At 34.5% G+C, this 18,008-nt stretch overlaps 1 protein-coding gene across 2 annotated transcripts in view; it reads left to right on the forward strand.

Annotated features, from left to right (window-relative positions):
- The window catches only part of LOC148950517 (acetyl-coenzyme A synthetase 2-like, mitochondrial), a 417,833-nt gene that overhangs the window by 334,770 nt on the left and 65,055 nt on the right, over positions 1-18,008 (forward strand). For both annotated transcript variants that reach the window (XM_089092452.1, XM_089092453.1), the window contains exon 11: positions 16,981-17,166. In XM_089092452.1, coding sequence (XP_088948578.1) covers positions 16,981-17,166 — 186 coding nt within the window. The remainder of the gene's footprint in view (positions 1-16,980; positions 17,167-18,008) is intronic.

An 18,008-nucleotide genomic window follows, 5' to 3' on the forward strand; every position in this document is an offset into this window, starting at 1 on the left:
ATACATTACATTGTTATGTGTTCATTATTTTTAGAGTAAGCTAGCATATCGAACGTTCGTTTTTCAAGCAGACTGTTTTTCGAACCAAAAATAGACTAAAGTTTCAGATTTGAACCAGAGAATTGTATTTTCCATAATTTTCTTACAAAAAACTAGATTTTACGGCCAAAAACCATTATTAGCTCAGATTTTATAGAAATAGTTTTATTTTTCGATCTGAAAATAGACTAAAGTTTCAGATTTGAACCAGAGATTTGTATTTTTCATAATTTTCTTACAAGAAACTAGAGTTTACGGCAAAAACCCTTATTAGCTCAGATTTTATAGAAATAGTTTTGTTTTTCGATCCGAAAATAGACTAAAGTTTCAGATTTGAACCAGAGAATTGTATTTTCCATAATTTTCTTACATCTTTGGAAATGGTTAACGATAACAAACATGTTTTCGACCAGATGGGTTTTTGAAAGCACATTCAGCATGGCTTGCGCTATTTTTTTTTATCAAAACTTAAACGGGCAGAAATAGAGGCTGTTTCTAAAGATTTAGAATTCATTAACTTTAGTGTTGCTGGTCAAAAGCTATGAGCTTGAGAAAATTGCCTGATTATCGAAAAATGGGGAAACACCCTCCAAAAGTCGGCAGGAATGGTATGGTCTTGAGGGGGGGGGAATTAGTTTCTTGTAAGAAAATTATGGAAAATACAATTCTCTGGTTCAAATCTGAAACTTTAGTCTATTTTCAGATCGAAAAATAAAACTATATTTTATAAATATTTTATAAATATAATTTTAGGTAGCCATTTTGTTAAAAATAGTTCAAAGATCTTACAGCAAAGCCCCTTTACGTATGGCCATTTCGTTAAAAATAGTTCGAAGGTTAGATAAGAACAAATCCTGTGTCGACGCAACCCCCCAGGGCCCTGGAGCAAGTGTTGTAAGTAGTGCTCTGGGGGCATGTATAGTTCCTATGGAAGAGATGCTCGTATAAACTTCGGAGAGGGCTCATTTGTTTGGAAATTGAAAGTTCTCATTCAATTTTTGGAGTCAAAATATATCCGAGGGCAAATAGCCCCCCCCAATAAACCCTTTTTTCCTCAAGCCCATCCTTATGCCTGGGGGTATATATAGCTGTTGTGGAAGGGATGCTCGTATAAACTTCAGGGAGGGCTGATTTGATTGGAAATGGAAAGTTCTAGTTCAGTTTTTTAGAGTCAAAAGAGATCATAGGGTAACTGTCCCTGCCACACCTCTTTTCCCCCAAATGGATCCGATAAAAATTTCGATATAGCCTTTTTGTTAAAAATAGTTCAAAGGTCAGACGAAAAAGATCCGGTAGCCATTTTGTTAAAAATAGTTCAAACATCAGATAATAAAACTCCCATTTTTTTGCCTTGAAATTTTTACTTTGATACCAATTTTGATACTTTGGTGAATATTTGATTTTTTTTTAAGTTTGGTTTTGAAATAAGAAATTTTTTAAAATCTTGAAACTTTTTGCAATCAAAAACGGACAAAAATTGATTTAAAAAACTTTCTGAAAAAGAAGTTTTTCAAAAAAAAGTAAAGGCAATTTTAAACTTAAGCTCAGCAGATACAAATACCTGTTAAAATTGGAACTCAAAGCGACCAGAAATTACTATTAAAGAATAAATGAAATCCAAAACGAACAGAAATTTAGTAAAGAATCATAGCAAAAAACATACAACAAGTAATAATATAAATAAATAAATAGATCTTAAAGCGAGTAATGCTTAGATTGGATATGAAAATAAAGCTTAAAACGAAAAAAAAATATTTTCCTATTGAAATATAAATGAAACTTAAAAGGAACAAAAATTAAATAAACATTAAATAACGTAAATGAATAAATAAATCTTAAAACGAGTGAAACTTAAATTGAATATGCAAATCAAGCTTGAAACGAACAAAAATCACTACAAACAAGAGTTTAGGTATCGCCTCCTTCTCTCACTTTAAAAGTCTAAAACCTACTGCGTCATTGGGCGCTTTACTAAAAACTATATGCGTCTTGAACAGTCTTGGAAAGTATAAACAACATCAAATTGAATATTTGATGTATTATGATATTAATTGTTGAAACATCCATCAGTTGAAAATTTATTTCACTGTAATTTTATTTTTATTTTTAATGCTGTAAGAACTGGAAAAGAAAACATTTGTAATATAATTCATTTTCAGTGAAGTGTCAAGGAAGGGGGCAGTATCCAAACTCTTGTTTGTAGTGAAACTATATTTGTCTTGAACAACTTTAGAAAGAACTAATAAATTAAACTGAATATTTGATGTATAATGATATTAATTGCTGAAAGCTCGTCAGTTCAAAATTTTACTATGATTATAATGCGTATTTTCAATATTAAGTACAAAAGACAATATTTGTAATAAAATTGGTTTTCAGTAAAGCGCCAATGACGCAGTAGGTTTTACAATTTAACAGTGAGAGAAGGAGGCGATACCCAAACTCTTGTTTGTAGTGGTTTTTGTTCGTTTCAAGCTTGTTTTACATATCCAATTTAAGTTCCATTCTTTTTAAGTTTTATTTACTCAGTTACGTGAATATCTATTGATTGTTTGTTTGCATTGATTGTTTATGTAATTTCTGTTAGTTTCAAGTTTCATTTATACTTCAATAGAAAAATATTTTTTTTTAGTTTTAAGCTTGATTTTCAAATTCAGTCTAAGCATTACTCGCTTTAAGATCTATTTATTCATTTATATAATTACTTGGTATATGTTTTTGCTATGATTGTTTATTCAATTTATGTTCGTTTTGGGTTTCATTTATTCTTCAATAGTAATTTCTGGTCGTTTTGAGTTTTAATTTTAACAGGTATTTGTATCTGCTGACCTTAAGTTTAAAATGGCCTTTACTTTTATTTGAAAAACTTATTTTTCGGAAAGTTTTTTTTAATTAATTAGAATAAATAGCTCTGATGAAAGTGCAAAAAAAACTTTAGCATAAAGAGCGAGGTAATGACTAGGCAAACCCAATCATATACGTAATAATTTCTGTTCGTTTTAAGTTTTGATGGGGCTCCTTACTTTCAGTTGATTTTTTTTTTTATTTAATTTCTGATCGTTTTTTAAATAATAATGGGAAATTTGGTGCCCCCTTCTTAGCAATGTCCCTTCCCCCGTGAAAACTTCTTTCATGGAAAGATCCTCCCACGTAACCCTAGACCCTCCCCTCCCAACTTACTAGAAAAAATCCCCCCCGAAAACTTCTGTATAGTCCCAATAAGCAATAATAAATGTAAACATTGGGCAAAGTTCATAAATTAACAGACCTTCTCAAGGAGAATTTGGGGGATTAAGTCATCCTTAAAGACTTAGCTATTGTATTTTTTGACCATGCTGAACAAAATGGCTATCTCAAAATTTTGATCGTGTGACTTTCGGAAAAAGAGCTTGGGAGGGGGTCTAGTTGCCCTCAATTTTTTGGTCACTTAAAAAGGGCACTGGAACTTTTGATTTCCGGTTGAATGAGCCCTCCCGCAATATTTTAGAACCACTGGATCGATACGATCATCCCTGAAAAAAAAACAAAAAAAAAAAAATAAACACGCATCTTTGTTCTGGCAAAAATACAAAATTCCACATTTTTACAGATAAGAGCTTGAAACTTCTATAGTAGGGTTCTCTGATACACTGAATCTGATGGTGTGAGTTTCATTAAAGTTCTATGACTTTTAGAGGGTGTTTTCCCTTTTTTTCAAAAATAAGGCAAGTTATGTCAGGCTTGTAACTTTTGATGGGTATGATTAGACTTGATGAAACTTATATATTTTAAATCAGCATAAAAATTTGATTCTTTTGATGTGTCTATTGGTATCAAAATAACGTTTTTTAGAGTTTCGATTACTATTGAGCCGGGTCGCTCCTTACTTACGGTTTGTTACCACGAACTGTTTGATTGGTTGATAAAAATAATATTTGTAAAACTTTTTTCGGTTTTTCTCCTTAAGAAACAAGATTCTGGCTTACTATTTATATTTTGAACAAGATTTTGCCGTGAATTTTAATAATAATTGTACTGTAGAACTTTGTAAGGATGGGGATATGGGACATAACTCAAATAAGTGGATTGAAAATCTTCATGATCTTGGGGCTTTTATGTGGCTGAAGTCTTTCTGACCACCATCATGTCAAAACCTTGAATATAGACAAATATCAATTGACTATCCCCCTCAATATACCCTGAAAGTTTTATCTTAATTCCCTTTGTCGTTCCTGAGATACCGCAGACAATGTTATTGGTAGTATAGCTATTTTGGAGTTTTTCTTGACCAATTCCTATCATTTCGAATTCATATTGACCACTCACGTGTAAAACTTGCATAAAACACTGTTCTGAGCATCTTGTAAACAGATTTTTCCATTTTAATTTTAAAAATGATCTTTCACTCTTTGGTTGCATTTTACTGAAATTGCTATACAATCATTGTCGTAACATATATATATCTTTTTTCCACGTCGGAAAATAAACATTGCCGAAGTTACAGTTGTCCTAAAAAAAAATCGTAAAAACAGTATTAGGCCTATGTGTGAATTCTCTTGCATACGAATTTGGTGCGTACATATTTGATTAACTCAGATCGTAGTAGCAGTAGTGGCAGTAGTAGTAGTGTTAGTAGTATCAGCAGTAGTAGTGTTATTAGTTGTAGCAGTAGTAGTAGAAGAAGTTGTTGTTGTTGTTTCTGTTTTTAGTTGTAATAGTAGTGGTAGTAGTAGTAGTAGGAATAGAAGGAGCAGTTGCAGTCGCAGTCGCAATTGCAGTAGTAACACTTGTAGTCGCAGTTGTAGCAGTCATTAGTAGTAATCATCGTAGTAGTAGCCATAGTAATAGTTGTCGTGGTGGTAGTAATAGTCGTAGCAGTAACAGTCATACTAATAGTAGTCGTAGTAGTTGTAACAGTAGTAGTAATCGTAGTGGTAATCGTAGTAGTACTAGGTGTAGTAGTAGTAGTAGTCGTAATAATAGGGCTCGTAGCGGATTTAGCAGTGGTAGTAGTTGTAGTCGCAGTAGCGGTAATCATAGTAGTAGTAGTCACAGTAGTTGTGGTCGCAGTAGTAGTGGTAGTAGTATTAGTAGTAGTAAAATGCACATAGTGTCTTTTGGTTTAGTTCAGCGTGCCCTGAAAGTTTCTACTCAATACCCTAAGCCATTTCCTGGGATATTGCTGACCGGCCATTTTGACAACCTGTATTCACACAGTGTGTTTTGATTTACTTCAATAACCCCCCCCCCCCCGTCCAACTTTCCCTGAAAGTTTGACCTTAATGTCTCAAGCTTTTTTGAAGACATACACGTGATCAAACATGGTTCCATTTCCCAATAACGAAACCTATTTGCATACAATGGGCAACTTTCATAACTTGGAGCTCTTGCCAGAAGGGATGTGGTGAGTTATGTCATCCCCGGAGGCATAGTTATTGGATCTTTCAACTATGGGAGGGAGGCGGCTCCCCTCCAACCACTCGGTTCTTAAAAAAGTCATTTAGAACTCCTTCCATACAAAGTGGCCTGGGAAATATAAAAAATTAATAATGCATTGAAAGGGTATTTTTTTAGGATAATTTTAAAGTATTGAACTGTTGAAAGGGTATTTATTTAGCCTCTCGGCTACACAGACGCACGGTGTATCACTCGTGTCTAAACATGTATTCAGTTCATAAAAGTGATACTTTTTTTAAAAGACCTTTTTCCAGTAAAAGCAACGGTTATAGTACCACTCGTAGCTATGCACCGGCTATTAGGGGGGATATCATTAAATTTTTATAAGATGGGGGCCACCTCAGACCTCTAAAGCTTGCTTTTGAGCGCATATTTTCAAAATTTCCATGAAAGGAGCTTCAGATAAGTTGGATGAATGTGAATTTAACCGGTTGTTATATAACCCGGTAATTTATTTAGGAAAGCTACATTTTTATTTTCAGAACCAAATACACTAAGTTAGCCGTCTTTCTCAAAGCAACGCCGTTCGAAAGTTAAACTTTAATTTAAAGAGTGGGGCCTGAAGAGTATGGGGTAGCCTTTTTCCTCATATTTCAGGTACAAAAGTTAATTACAAAATAGAAATAAAGAATTAAATTAAAACTTTAAACCAACATAAATTATTCTGTTCACTAGGGCGTCTATTCCCCTCCTCAGTCCCCCATTCTTTACACTAAAGTTTTGCAAAGTTTTACTAGTGATTTGTTGACAACATTTTTGAGAGCAACAAATATAGTTAGTAGCATATCATGATTTTTTTATTTATGGATTGTTTTTCAAATTAGTTAAACATAAAATGTTATTCTTTTAAGCAGACTTGTATAAAAACATTTTTTATCCCATTTCAATCTTCTAAGGATTTGAGAATTAGTTCTTGAAGAGTCGGGAGCAAAATCTTAATCTTTAGCATAAAGAGTGGGGATTGAGGAAGGGTAGTCAACCCTGATATTCAGAATAATTTTCCTTAGTATTAAGTTGGAATGTCGCTCTTTACTTTTATTTGAAAAGAAATTGCTATTGAATTATTTTTTTTTTTAGTTGTTAGAACGTGGGGTTGTAAGTGCAATTTGATTGAATTCTAAAATCTTTTTTTAACCACTCCCCAAGGGCGGATCCAGGACTTTTTTTTCGGGGGGGGGGGTTACTAATTTTTTACTCAGTTTTCGACTAATTTTACTGATTTTTACCTAGGTTTTACTAATTTTCGACTTATTTTCGTCTCGGTCTAAAATTTCGGGGGGGGGGGGGGGTTCAAACCGGGTACCCCCCCCCCCCTCTGGATACGGCCGTGCCACTCCCTACTAATGTACCTACGAAAATAACTTTCTTTTGTTATTATTTTTTGACCAGAATATTATTGTTCTGTTTTCAAAAAGTTTCAAGGACATTCGGGAAGATTAAAGTGATCATCCATTCTTTTCCTTATTGTCTTGGATTCTCTGAACTGGAAGAAAAACTTCAGTATTCTATTGAACAAATAGTCTTGGAAAAAAGGAAAAGTTATGTATAGAAAGAGTTGTTTCCATAAGATTCTATCTTGATGACAGTGTTCCTTCGTCGATTACTTTTCGAATGGAACTTTCTGTTCTTTTTTCTTCTCTCCAAGAAAAAAATAAAACAGTTTTTGAAAATAAACTTTTTCAAATTTCAAATATGAAATCGGTCCCGTTAAGAGGGAGTAAGAGCAGAGGCTTTTCCCTCTGTGAGAGCAAGACTCTTAACTGCACAAAAGTAACTTTGAGAAAACTAACTTTGAAGTTTGGGAGCTCCTGTGTTTTAAAGGCATCAAGAAGCTGTAAAAAAGGATATAGATAACTATTATTTTGACCTGTTTTCGGGTAAGACGATCTTTCTCTTAGGGAATTTTTCACGGTCATTGATTTGAAAAAGGTTCCAACCATTAGCCCTAGACGAGTTAAACAACAAATTCTACACGGACTCAGAATTCCTTATGATCTTCAAGTAGAATCCGGGCCACAGCCTTTCCTTCCGTCCCCGACTTCCTCGTGGTAGACCTGAATATAACCGCTGGTTTTTTGTTGTTGTTTTTTTTCCCCTTTGGCATTTTTGAACTTACGCTCATACTACTAAGAATTGAATGATGAGCTTATCGACTGCGTTGACGCAGAAAAAAAGATCAGCTAAGTATGATCCTACTCCAAGCTTTAGTTATACCGATAACATCTAATACTATATGCCACCCTACCCTGGTTTAAAATTGAGTTCTCTACATCTTCACTGATGTTTTGTTAAGACTCCAGTCAAATTTAGAGGGTCAGACTACTCGGATCTATGAAGGTAAATATTCCGGCTATCCTATGACTTTACGTTGGAGCTGCTGCTACCCCATTCTAGGGTTACTTTTTGTTCAATATAGCCCTTTTGCACTACTTTGCAGTGGTGCGATATATGGCTATTTATTTGGACACTAGAACTTTCAATCTTTTTTCAAGTGAACATTCTTTGGAAATTCCAAGGCCACTGGTTTAATACGAATACCCCCGCAAATAAAGGAAACAAGGAATAAACCATTAAAAAAATAAATACATAATATCTTTTTTTGTAGATAGGACATAAAACCTCAGTAAGACGGTACTCTGATAAGCTGACGTTGTGGTTTAATTTTTAGCGAAATCGCTTCTCTTTTTTAGGTGTTTTCACCATTTTTTAAAAATCAGGGCAAATTTTCTCAAGCTTGTAGTTTTTGGTGGGCATATGGACCTCGATGAATTTTAAAGATTTAGAATTACCACAAAATATTGATTCTTTTCATGTTTGTATTAAATGTAAAAATCAAGCTTTTTCAGATGAAAGTAAGGAGCAACACTAAACCTTAAACGAACAGAAATTATTCCGCATATGAGGGGAGCTACCCCTTCCTTTACCCTCGCTCCCTACATTAAAGTCTTAAAGTTCTTTAAAAATACTTCACAATCAAATCCAACGGCACTTGTGTTTTAGCATTTTTTCTTAAAGAATTGTGACGAGATTTCAAGCTTTAGCGTAAAAAGTGAGGGCTGAGGAAAGGACAGCCTCCCTCATATAAGGAATAATTTCTGTCCGTTTGAAGTTTTAGTTTTGCTCCTTACTATCTGCTGAAGGAATTTGTTTGTTTTTATACAATACTTGATATACAATACCTGAGCAATGGACAAATTCTGTAACTTACAATCCTTTCCCCAGGGACTATGGGAGTTCATGTAATCCCCAATGGTATAATTATTGTACCTTTCAACTGTGCTGAATTAAATGACTATCTCAAAATTTTGATTGGATGTCTTTTGGGGGAAAAAGAGGCTTGGGAAGGGGCTAATCTCTCTCCAATTTTTTTGTCGCATGAAAAGGGCACCAGATCTTTTGATTTCCATTCAAACGAGTACTTTCTCGATCTTCTACAAGTATTGTTTTTTGATACAGTAACCACTGGGGAAAAAATAAAATAGAAAAACATGTATCCGCGATCTTCAATCTGGTGAAAAATAGAAAATTGCACATTTTACTTAGATAAGAGCTTGAAACCTTTTCTGTAGGGGGCTCTAGTCTGCTGAATCTGATAGTTTGATTTGTATTAAGATTCCTTGACGTTTTGTGGGTGTTCCCCCTTTCTTCGAAAAGCAGGGAAATTTTTTCAGGCTTTTAGCTTTTGATGAATAACATTAATCTTGATGAATTTTATATATTTGGAATCAGCATAAAAAGCCAATTATTTAGTGCAAGGCCGTACCCAGGGGAGTTTACCCCCCCCCCACACTCCCCCCCCCCAAAAAAATGTTTGTCTAAATCGTAAAAACGTAACAAAAATGGATATAAACAAATTTTTTATCCCTTTTTTGAGTTTTTTTTGTATAATCCCTCCCCCCGAAAAGAAATATTGTGTAAAACACCCCCCGAAAAAAAATCCTGGCTACGGCCCTGATTTAGTGTATTCCTTTTTTTGATTTTGACAACTATTGGGCCGAGTCGTTCCTTACGTGCTGTTTGATTATTATCAAAATTCCTTTAGAGTTTTAGTTACATGTGCTCCTTACGAGCTCCTTTGCAAGCTCCTTACTTACTGTCTGCTACCAAAAACTGTTTGAAAAGTGAAATGGTAACTGAATAAAAAAAACAAGTAGAAGAAAATGCATTCAAGCAATCGATTGGAAATGTATTTGATTTTATGTCTATTATGCTGCCAATTTCCTGCTTCATTAGGATTCACTTGACTTCTTCCTTAAGAAAAAATCACTTTTCTTCCTTCTGATAAAGTTATTGTGAATAAATTTGCCAGTTAAAATTTGCCATGAAGTGTGCGTACACAAATTCTTTTTTATCTTATATAGTGCAAGCCATTTAAGGATGTATTTTTTTAATTTGTAAGGCCTATGGTAAACCTTTTTCTCCGCTTCACCGAAAATGAAATGTGACGCGTATTATCAAAGGCAAGGACGGCCAATGCAGGGTCAAAATTCTAATCACGTTGGAGTTTCGATGAATTTTCTTTTGATATTTCATCCTCGAGCAATCTTGTGTGTAGTTGTTAATGAGTCCTACCAGTATAGATAATGCTTCAGAAGCAGGGAATTCTATAAACATCATTAGTAAGAATAGAATTTGTTGCGCTTGCTGAAACTGAAATGACCTAGCTCAATTTATTTCAAAACTGCCACCAGTTCTCTTTGCAGCCCCTTTGTTAGGCGTATGCTTTATCTGCTTCGACCAATGCAAATCAGGATAAGTGAAATTAACCAATGATAAGTTTCTCATAAAAAAAAATACTTGTTGTGCTGTAAATAAATATACTATCCTGGTCGTTGTATTCCCTGAGGTGGTAACACTGGAATGAAAACAGATTTTTGTCTAAGTGGATCTAGGTGTAGTGATAACCTCAGAGCAAATTACTAGTGCAAAATGGTCGTGATAAATTAGCAAGATTCGAACGATTACATACTACCCCAAAATGGATTTGAAACACTGTCTGAACTTCTAAAACGGTACCGTAAAGCTCTTCTCGGAAATATGAAAAAGTTAATTCACATATAAAACAAATTCATTGGTCAAGCATATCAAAAAGATAAGATATTTGTTTCAATTCTTTTTATACTTCTACAGGGACAATATAATTTGTTTAAGGGAGGTATTTCAGAAAAAGATCGAAACTAGAAAAAGAAACAAAAAACTATATTAAACAATTTTGAAAATAATAATAAAAAAGTCTTGCGCTATTCTTATGTAGTAGAAAAATTGTCATAAAGAAAAATTTACTTTTTCACTTTTTCACTTTTGTTGCACGAATCTATAATTTGGGTAGAAACTGGACCAAATTACAACTAGGCCTAATGAAGGATGAGTAGATGGCCATATATAAAAAATAAACTCATAACTGTATTAATGGCTCTTTCATTCTTCAGCGACAAACTTGCATGTCGGGGTGGCGCATTTTGTTCCTCTATTTTTTATTTACTTCTAAGTCATTATTCATAATGCCGACTTTGGTAAGAGGGAGTGGGGCGTTTTTCGGATGTGTAAATTTTTTTATGTATATGCACTTAAGTGCTTTCAGAATTAACATGCTCAATCAACCAAATAGGGAGTAACACGTTTTGAATAAATTGTAGTATTACTAATTTAATTTCTATTCAAGTATGATGAAAGCAATAAGTAAATGACAAATTTATAATAGCGAATTGACTGTTTTTTATGACACAAAAGAAACTAACAGCTTTTAAAATACGCAGAAAGGTAATAGGTACATAGCACGGTTGGAATTACCAGCTTAAATCATGAATCATATTTTTACGCTTTACTATTCAGAGCGAAGAAGTTCAGTTCAAACTTTCAGCAAAATTAGACTGTAGAAAAGTTAATTCACCTCTAGATAGGACTAAAACCTGTAGATCCACAGCACCGCAAAGGTGCACTGAAGAATGCCCTCAAACATGGCTACATCAGCGACCTTCGAAATCTCCAAGGATCCTTGCAACCCGAATAGGAAGACTTTTGGACTGTGGCGCTCCCGTGGTCAGACTGGTGTCTCTTCTTGGACGTCCTAAACGCCACTAGAGACACAGGAAGAACTAAGTTCTACGGACAGCAGTAGTGGTAGAGGTGAAAACATTATTTGTCCTTAAAATGTTTAAGGAAAACAAATATACAACCCTATTATTAAGTAAGTCAAAAAGGTATTATGAACCGTTTTAATCCGTAGTCAGAATTCAACTAACTATAATATTTACAACACTTGCTTATATTCTATCAATTCATTCCTTCTTCACTCGGCGTGCACATTTCTGTGACGTCAGCCTATGCGAAAGGTCACGTAAGCCATTAGTTGGTACATTCGAGTTCAACCAACTGGAAAGGTCATGTAAACCGTTAAGTGGTACATAACAGTTCCTCCCTTTCCTCGGAGTTTGTAAAGCTTCAGAGGTTTGTGCTGCGGTAACTTGGCAAGTATATTATTCGGTAGCTTTGTTCCCGCTGGTATTATGATTCTCTCGCCATTGTTATTGGTGAAAACCGTTTCATTTGTCGCTATAGTTCGTAGAGGGGAAGAAGAGGAGTGTAGTCAAACATTTTTATAAGGGACTCGCGCTGTTTCCTCCGTACAGCTGCCCCTGGACGTTTCCTTTTTGACTTCGTTGGTGTTAGAAGTAGGATATCGGTAGCGTTGTTCACGGCCGATAAGGCTGGTTGGAGCTCCCCGGTGGCACCGGATGCTTCCCCAAATGGTTCGAGCTCTGGGAGGTCCTCAAAGTCTTCTAAAAATCCTCGGCGATGCCGATAAGCTTAGCAAACGTCTCCTCTATTTGAACGTCCCTGTCTTCCAACAGGATGATTTCCTTATCGTCTGCCATCTAAACAAAGAATAATATTTACACATATTTACATACAGAGCAACGCCTGTTACTGACAGGCGCGAGAGGGCGTCCGCGTTAGCATTTAATTTCCCTGGTCTTGCGCGGATTGTGAAACTATATTCTTGAATATAGTTTCGAAGTCATATTCAATATAGAACGAATATAGAATTGAATATTGAATATTCAATATAGAATTGAATATAGAACGAAGTCAGTCATTGGAGGTCCTGCTTCCCTGGATTGTTTTTTCGTCTCCTTGTCGTTCGCCAGCGCAAAAGTTAAAATTATATGGGCTTAATTTTGGATGTCTAATCGCAAAAAAGCCTGAATTAGAACTCGAACCCGTAAAACAAGAAAGGAGCCAAAAAAAAAAAAAAAAAAAAAAAAAAAAAGAACAAGAAGAGAGAGAGAAGAAAAAAAAGGAAGGTGGATTTCTGTTCGGAATAAACCCGTAAACAGAGATCAGAAGAAAAAAAAATGAATTTCTGATCGGAAATAAACCCGTAAACAGAAATCAGAAATAGAAAAATGGACTTCTGTAAAACCCGTAAACAAAAATTAGAACGAAAACAAAAGTGAATTTCTGTTTGGAATTGAACCCGTAAACAGAAATCAGAAAAGTAAAAGAAAATTGGATTTTTGTTTGGAAGTAAACCTCTAAACAAGAAAAGGGATTTCTGTTCGGAAGTGAACCCGAAAACAGGAATCAGAAAAAAAAAAAAAAATGGATTTCTATTCGGAAATAAACCCGTAAACAGAGATCATAAATAGAAAAATTGACTTCTATTCTGAAGTAGAACCGTAAACAGAAATTGGAACGAAAACAATGTGAATTTTTGATCGGAACTGAACCCGTAAACTGAAATCAGAAAAGTAAAAGAAAATTGGATTTTTGTTAGGAAGTAAACCCGTAAACAAGAAAAGGAATTTCTGTTCGGAAGTGAACCCGTAAACAGAGATCAGAAATAGAAAAATGGACTTCTGTTCAAAAATAAACCCGTAAATAGAAATTAGAACGAAAACAAAAGTGAATTTCTGGTCGGAACTGAACCCGTAAATAATCAGAAAAAAAGATTAATTTCTGTTCGGAAGTAAACCCGTAAACAGAAATTAGAACGAAACAAAAATCAATTTCTGTTCGGAACTGAACCCGTAAACAGAATCAGAAAAGTAAAACAAAAAAATGGACTTCTGTTCGGAAGTAAACCCGTAAACATACTTGAGGAACGAAAGCAAGAAAAAGATTTCTATTCGGAAGTGACCCCGAAAATAGAAATTAGAAAAGAAAACAAGTAAGATATTTTCATTCGGAAATAGAAACAAATGAATGAATTTTCTGCTCGGAACTAAACCCGGAAGCAGAGATTTAAAGTAGTCTTTCTTCGGAAACAGAAACAGGAAAGAAAGAGCTCACCTTGGGAACGAATCCCTCCGCTGGTCACCAGATATTATAAAGTAAGTCAAAAAGGTAATATTAACCGTTTTAATCCGTAGTCAGGATTCAACTAACTATACTATTTACAACATTTGCTTATATACTATCAATTCATTCCTTCTTCACTCAGCGTGCACTCTTCTGTGACGTCAGCCCATGCGACAGGTCAAGTAAGCCATTAATTGGTACATTTGAGTTCAGTCCATTGGAAAGGTCACGTAAACCATTAATTGGTACATAACTAACCCATGGTTTTCATTATCATTTACCTACATTAGATATTAAAATTTTTCTTTGGTTTTTGCGCTTTGTTTTAGTAATTCTAAAGACTTTCGGATATGGAACAGAAATTACCTTTTTTGCTTATACTGGCGTAAAAACAATCCTTGTTTTTTGAGCTTTTACGAAAGAACGTAATAGATACCCTATGCCTTTATAAATTAACGTTAGTGTGACGAAAGCACTGGTTAGAGGAGATAGATACCCTGAAATGGGGACTCAATATTCAAATTGATCTTGCTATTTTTGGGAGCCATTGAATTGTCACTGCTTTCGTTCGGAAACCAATAAATCATTGTTATATGTCGCCCCCACATTTCTTTCTAAGTGAAATAACATTTTCAGTGAACCGTTAGAATGGTCCCAAAAGATTAGAAACTTTGAAAAATGACGTAGAAAACAAGAGACAGAGTTTAATAAGTCAATTAGTTGAGTAGCAACCGAAAGGGGACCCAAGTTCATTTAATTAATTTTGAGAAGCCACATCATAGAACAACATGTCATCCTGATTTTAGGAAATTGCAATCAACTCAACATTTGAAAAACTGTATCTATTAAATAGTAACTTCCATCATTAAAATTTAATCATAACTTATAAAGCTTTTGACTCGCATGAACTATAAGCTCGCATGATGTAAATTTTGACAGAACTGTCACGCAGCAGTATGTAAAATAGTTGGAGTGAATTCCGTGATGAGAAGTACTAGAGTACCAGTCAAAGTTCTATAGTAAAAGAACTTCTTTTCGTATTTTCAAATTATCTGATCGTCCAAAACGAAACGTACCATAGGCAAAAGGGTTGAACGTTCGGTTTTTAGGAATTCTTGGGATATTGCACATATACCTTTTTAACCATAGGCAAAAGGGTTGGACGTTCGGTTTTTAAAGATGTCAGAAAAGAGCAGAAGTAACATGTGCAGAAAAGATGAGAAGTAACAAAGCAAGTCACTTAGGATAGATTAAATTATTTGATACAGCAGATTTGTTTGGAATGTATGGTAGGATTTGTCCAGCTTAAAACCATTAAAATTTATGTAATTTCGTCTAGTGGTCTATTCTTTATTTCTATGACTTGTTCCTAATAATTCAGTTTCAATGTTACGCTTTCGTTAAATGATAATGTTTCTTTGAAGTTTTAATTTTTGCTTTCTTTGTTTTTTCTTTAAGCTTATTATATGCTTTTGCTTGTTTTTTACTTTCGTTTTGTTCGCAAGTTTATTCTTTTACACCTTTTGGTGATTTTTTTTATGTATAAATTAAAAACACGGTGAATCTCACTTTCTGGAAACGATTTGTTGAACAGAATAATCAGAAATACTATTTGCGACTTCTTACGTAAAATAAGCCTTAAATCAGTTAGGTATGGAAGAGAATGTTCCTTGGAAATTTGAAAATGAAATAAAATAATGCAAAAATATCTGAATGGATAGATCCATTTTCTGACGAATCTGCCTTATTTTTAAAGAGGAACTTTGTACAGTTGCTCTTTCTTCCCTTTCAGGTGCGTTTTTGCTTGTTTTTCTTTAAGCGCTAAAGGGACTGGTCTGATCCAGAGCTGCACAGGGGCTGCAGACCATGAGTGTAGTAGATGCCGTATGACACTAGCTCCAGACCCCTTCAAGGGTTACCGCAACATTTGCTTAGGGCTAGTAATTGGTCATTCTGCCTCTTATAAATTAATGCTCTTTGTGGAATTCTTGTCTGTGCTGTTGGCCAACCACCCGCTGATTAGAATATAATTTTATTAAACATTAAATATTCCAGAAGGGGGAAACTGGCAGAGATTTTATGAGATATGTTGCTTGTACCGGGAGACGACGCAAGAGATAGAAATTCATAAAATTATCCGTAAGACAAGTTTACGTAGAAAAGTTTGGAAGAAAGGAACAATACCCTTTTAGGAAATAATGAGATTCTATGAGAAAAGGTTAGGTTAGTGTGGAGAAATCAAAACAGTCTAAGTGAGGCCAGTCAAAATTTCCGCAAGTACATATAACTAATATAATAAAAAAAAGGAAAAGTGAGAGATAAAAGGAGAGAAATATGTAGATAAGTAGGGAGCAGAAGAGTTGGGTGATATGGCAGGGAAATAAACGAAAGTAGAAAAAAAAACAGAAAAAAGAGAGGGTTTTATGTGTCGAAAATTTAGTCAGGAGAACAATAGGTATGAAACGAAAACAAAAATACCGTCGGAGAGTGTGAAAATTACCATTGGCTGGTGATTGTTTAATCCTTAAGACTTTTGGAATATTATTAAGTAAGTGAAATTTCACCCCTGTAATTAGCTATAAATTTTTAGTATCAGTCTGTCTGTTTGCAAATTCCTTATGCAAAAATGAGTCTTATAAATTAGACAGAATTTAGGTATTTCTCCTATAGCGGAAGGCTTTGCCCTTGCAGAAGTGATGAGAGTTTTGGGTTGTGTATTTTCTCAGAATGTGCAGAAATTTATAATGACAAGGCCTTGGTTATGTTATATAAATAAAAACTATTTTCATAGTTGATCTCCCTCCCTTAAAATGACACGTCCCAATTACCTCTTCCCCCATCACACTCGCCTACTTCTAACTCGATTTCCTTGCTTTATTGGTTTGGGTTAATTCTACACTAACAGGTCTAAGCTTAAATTAGTTTCATGAATATGTACAAAATAGTTGTCAAAGCTACTATAATTTATTGGAGAAAGGGATTACTTATATCTACTATTAAACCTCTTACTATTAGGCAAAATCCTTATTAATGTTAGTGGATGCCTCGCATTAGCTATAGCTGCCATAAAAGCAAAAATGCGCCGAAAGCACCGTTTTTCAAGGAATTCAGCATCCAACGATCTAAAAAAAGTGCCCAAACAGCGTAGTACTGTTCAGAACGATGCTTATAATCAAGTCTAAATTAATGTCTTTGTTGTTGTAGGATGAGCACTTTAGCGTAGCAGAAAGCGCCGTTGTTGGTTACCCGCACGACATCAAGGGTGAGGGTGTATATGCATATATTGTATTGAAAGAAGGAGTAATTCAAGAACATAAGCAGATCATTGCTGAACTTAGATCTATAGTTAGGACTAAAATTGCGGGTCATGCTGTTCCAGAAATTATGCAGGTATTTAAAGGCTATGTAACTTTTTTACTATTTTATACATAATATTTTCTTAACTTGCCCTACAAGTGTCGAGATCTAGACATTTTTTGGAAGTGACGGAAATAATAATAAAAAAAGGGTTATTGATTCATCTTAATTTGTCTCACAAATAGGGTGTTTTTGTCACTAGGAATAGACAGTTATTTCGCTTTTAGTTCTTCGGGACGTGCATTTGTATTCAAACCCTGCAAGAACCGTTGTATTATGTTTTTTTTTCTTGAAGGTATCAATGGAAAGGCGCTATAATTTACAATGAATCATATTGTCTGATCAGTTTGCTTATAAGATTTGTAAGATCTTGTGTGAATGTCGGAGGGTTACTGGTCCGGGGATCCAAATTTCGGATCTCTAATCCTACAGATCAAAAACACTTACGTGACTAACATTTCAGTGAAGTTCGACTGACCACCATTAATGAAATATATACTTGACACATGTATTTTGACCTCTGTATTTTATTATTGACCTCAGTTTTGTAGTCAGCCAGCTAAATAAAAAGTAACTGAGTCGGGTCGAAATCGAACACCGATTATGAAAATTATGCTTGGTACGGACTGAGTTGTTGCCGTCACGAAATCTTTGATAATTATAATGATAAACTATTAATCATTAAGGGCCATGCACTAAAATAATCTCTGAATGATGGAGAATCGAGCAGTCCTTCAAATGAGAAAAAACTTAGTTTCACACCTGCTTTGAAACAACATTCAGATGTTTATTTTGTTTTTTAATGAGACATATAGAAATATTCAAGCTAGTTAAGGGTATCTGGTTGAAAAAAAATCATAGTTTTATTTGATATT

This window comes from Artemia sp. Qi Xiang Cuo, chromosome 7 (genome assembly GCF_049724085.1).
Source record: "Artemia sp. Qi Xiang Cuo chromosome 7, ASM4972408v1, whole genome shotgun sequence".
Lineage (NCBI taxonomy): Eukaryota > Metazoa > Arthropoda > Branchiopoda > Anostraca > Artemiidae > Artemia > Artemia sp. Qi Xiang Cuo.